The 4,488-nt window shown below is 39.8% G+C and overlaps 1 protein-coding gene across 1 annotated transcript; it reads left to right on the top strand.

Moving 5' to 3' along the window:
• The first annotated feature begins 1,387 nt into the window (after positions 1–1,387).
• Positions 1,388–2,446, top strand: prmt6 (protein arginine methyltransferase 6). Its single transcript, XM_070928569.1, has one exon. The coding sequence runs from the start codon at positions 1,388–1,390 to the stop codon at positions 2,444–2,446; it is 1,059 nt and encodes a 352-aa protein (XP_070784670.1).
• Positions 2,447–4,488: the final 2,042 nt, after the last annotated feature.

The raw sequence follows: 4,488 nt of genomic DNA, 5'->3' as shown, positions 1-4,488 counted from the left end.
AATGCGTCTTTAGAGCGTAGCATCATGTGGTGCACAGTGTAAATTTATGCCTGGAAAATAAAAATGGCTTCTGTAATCTTAAAGTTGCACTATACAGTACTATTATCTTGAAATCATTTTGCGTATTGGCAACCCCAAATGGAAGTGACAGGTTACTAGTAAAATGTTCTTTTATGCATGTGGTGTGTGAGGTGGTGGTGATGAAGAGGTTCAGCTTTCTGCAGAGCACTTGCAGGCTTGTAAGTGAGATCTCAGTCATTATAAACAACATTGTATGTGACAGTGAAAGTCAGTTTTTGCATGTTTACAGATCTGCTTTAGGATTCAAAAGTTGCTTGCATGCATTATGGTATACACAAACTGAAATGGCTATAGTTCCTGAACCACCCTGACTCTAAACAAGGAATTGCCATGAAGAAAACCTTTCATGGTTTTCTTAAGAAACACTCTTCAATATTACTGAACAGAGCAATGAGGGTTTAGTGAAAATGATTCAAGTCTTTTCAGCTTCGGTCAGAGACACACTAGAGCTAAAGGTACCAAGAAAACAGCTGCCTTAAATTTGACAAATTGTAGCACAAAGTATGAGAATGATATACTGTTTTAAAAGAGGCAGGTCTCCAAAGAGAGTCCAAATTGATACTGCACAACCAAATATTATTAAGTCATCAAAAAAATGTACTTTATTAGAGGTCTGCTGTACACTTTTTCGTTTGAAAAATGTATAAAAACAAAAAAATCATATCAAATTATACATAAATACATAAAAGCAGAGCAAAATGAGGTTGAATGTGATTTCATTCACTTAAGCTTTCAGGTAACTATCGCCTCAACCTGATGTAGCTTCGGGAATTCTAGTGAGTCCTTCCATTGTGAGGAGTTTATATAGTTTATAGTTTAACTAATGTAATATATTTTCCAAAAATAAACGGTAGTCTCATGAAAATAAACACAGTGGTACAATAATGTAATATTACAGTAGATTAAATAACAAGGTTTATAATAATGAAACAAACAAACAAATACATAAATAGAGTTTCTCAATGTCCAACCAGTGTTAAGGAATTCCAATGTAGGCCTATTTGTCTCAAAGAAAATAAAGTGCCACATCTCAAACTGATGTAGCAAGCTAGAGAAAGAAGAGAGAGGCACAGTTTCTGTCATTATTCGCTACTCTGCCCAGCAGAACCTCATATGTACCATCTTCCTCCAGACCGTGAATGCAGCAATCCGACCATGCGTCTCTGTCGTTCGGATGTGGGAATTGTAGTCTACTTAAATGTGTGTCGTTCGTATTGTTTGTGGTGGGAAACTACAAGTTCCAGATTTCACGATGCGGAAGTAGCGCAACAAAACACCGTGAGGTTGCAGCATCACAACCGAGAAGATGTCTCATGTCGTAAAGAAAAGAAAATTGGATAAAACCCGACAGGATAGACTGTACTTTGACAGCTATACTGATGTAACTATCCATGAGGAAATGATAGCGGACCACGTCCGAACTAACACGTACCGGATGGCGATACTGAGGAACAGTGAGTCCATACGTGGTAAAGTTGTACTGGACGTCGGGGCAGGAACCGGCGTTTTAAGCATTTTCTGCGTGCAAGCCGGCGCTAAGAAAGTCTACGCAGTTGAAGCCTGTTCTATCGCCGAGCAGGCGGTGAAAATAGTGAAACAGAACAATATGGAGGACAAAATTGAAGTCATTCGAGGCACAGTGGAGACGGTGGACCTACCGGAGACGGTGGAGGTGATAGTGAGCGAGTGGATGGGTTATGCCCTTTTGCACGAGTCCATGCTCAACTCGGTCCTCTACGCGCGCGACAAGTGGCTGAAGCCGGGCGGCATCATCCTCCCCAGCAAAGCAGAGCTCTACATCGCACCCATCTGCGACCCGGTGGTGGAGGACCGCCTACATTTCTGGTACACCGTCAAAGACCAGTACGGCGTCGACATGTCCTGCATGTCCGACTTCGCCAGGAGATGTGTCATGAACTCCGACATCACTGTGAACTCGGTGACCGTTGAGGACGTGCTCTCCCACCCGGCCCGCTTTGCCGAGCTCGACTTGTACTCTGTCACCGTGGAGGAGCTGCGGTCGGTGAAGGGCAGGTTCAGGTGCGAGTCGTTCGGCTCGGCGGCAGTGAACGGCCTCTGTGTTTACTTCACGGTGACTTTCCCCTGCCCGGACAAGCCGCAGGCGCTCGTGCTCTCCACGTCCCCGTTTAAACCGGAGACGCACTGGAAGCAGGCGGTGCTGTACCTGGACGCTCCGGTGGATGTGGTGCAAGACACGGTGGTTACCGGAGAGGTCAGCATGTATCCCTCGGAGGAAAGCGCCAGACATATATGTATTCACGTGGACTACACGATAGGAGAGCAGAAAAGACAGTCCAAGACCTTTTCCATACCTGACTGGAGCAGTGAAGCTCAGCCGCAGTGAAGCATCAACATTTAGTGTAACAGTTTAATCACCAGGCAACACTCAGTCCTTTTATTCTTATCTGTCCCAGTGTGGTACATTTATCCACATGTCAAAACTGTAAGATCACGTTAGGTCTCACTTTGGCAAATGCATGAAGGGACTGCAGCTGACATCTTTACACACACACACACATTAAAAGTTTTTTTTAGACACAAACACACAGTGGCTACTACAATCAATATGTGAACCACAGTACATGTTCTTAATTTGGAGTTGTTTATGTTGTGTTTATGCTTGTTTTCGCACCTAATAAATAATCTGACACCTAAATTGGAAGATGAAAAATGCACATCAATAACACCTTTTTTTTTTTGCATTTTATTCACCTCACTTAACCAGACCAATATGTGTTTGTGAAAGCCAGTACTGCATTCATGACCCATTTTATACCAAAACATTGCAGTGATACTGAAACTACCCATTATTTTCTCAATTGATTGTGTGGTCGATAAAATGTCAAATGCAAAAAAACAAAAGATGGTCAATTTACTATTACTAATACTATACTTTTTAAATCCAAAGTCCCTTAATAAACTAGTTGATTGTCAAAAGAGTTGATTCATTTTCTGGCGATTGTATTCAGGTTTTAACAGTTTTATTATTGTCTGTGTGGAAAAGCATTTGAAACAGTATCTGACCATCACAAGAAGCTAAAACTCTCCTGACTAATGAGTAGTGTCAGGTATGTAGCTCCATAAAGCAGAGTGAGGCAGGTTTCATAAATATAAATTCAACGCCATGCTGCAGACATCTGATATTCTAATGAATTTCATTATGCATATTGTGTGGAATCTGATAAAAAAAATGCTGCATTCATATGAGGATCAGACCAATATATTGACTTGGACTGGTTTTTCAGTTTTAATAAGAAACTAAATTGGCTCATTATTTTGGTTTAAATCTAGCACACGCTGTCATCTGTTGGCAGAGACCACTGGCTTCTTCCAAAGTTGTAATTCTGCTGCAGCATTCTGCAAAATAGCAAAGCCTACATTGTTGTACAAAGTAGGCTATTTCCTCCCTGGCCATTAAGGCCCTTGTTGCATCCAAGTAACTGAGCTGTGAAAATACAGTTTTTATCATCAGCAACAAACAAGGATAAATGTTTTTATAAAAGTTAATAGTTTGATGGCCATGTTTAATAATTTGTCAATCTTCCTTTATTGAGCAAAACATGTTGTCTGGTCTCTGATCAGCCATTGATTCACTTATTATACTACTTTACAGTCAGTGTACATTAAGTGGGTTTGGATTTTGGCTGATTATATTGCTGGCAGTTTGGTGAACTGATAACTGTTTGTCAAAGATACTTATTTTCCAACTGTGTTCATTATTGAACCCATGGGAACTAGACTCTAATAAATTGTTTGACTGCTTCATGTGTCATGAGTCCTGACTAAAAACACAGTGGCTAAATACAGAAAGCATCCTGCATGTGTCAACATTAGGACAATTATCTTTTGTACAGCTTCATTCATACATCCATAAAGAACCTGCAGGCTTAAATGTTCAATCACACATTAGGTTATCACTTTAAAACGCATCTATATCTGTCAGAGATAAAATGACCAATACAAGTATTTTTATGTGGCATTATTGCAAATACTGATATGTGTTATTGATGATGTTTTTTCAGGTTTTATTGAAATATGAATGGCCACCATAACGACTTTATTGCTAAATCAATGTTAATAAATGTAAACAAAACATAAACTTTTATATAGATTTCTTATTTACCTATCACTTAAAAGTCATAACTGTAATATTAGAAATCAATGTTTGCAACACAGGCGCATTATTATTTCTTTTCTTCTTGTGGAATATTATGTTGCTCCCAGGTCAAACCAAAGATTGAACCTTTATGTAACTAAAGTAGACACTGTGCACTCTGCTGATTGAGTCTATCTCTGTGCATTGAATTCCAGCCATAAGATGTGAATGCGTCTTATGGCATAAAGCGCCTTTTCTACAGTCTAATTATACAGCAGTTAATAAATACA

Source organism: Enoplosus armatus, chromosome 21, assembly GCF_043641665.1.
Source record: "Enoplosus armatus isolate fEnoArm2 chromosome 21, fEnoArm2.hap1, whole genome shotgun sequence".
In the NCBI taxonomy this organism is placed as follows: Eukaryota; Metazoa; Chordata; class Actinopteri; order Centrarchiformes; family Enoplosidae; genus Enoplosus; species Enoplosus armatus.
The sequence above is the reverse complement of the archived record's forward strand: the minus strand, read 5'-3'. Positions and strand labels throughout refer to the sequence as shown.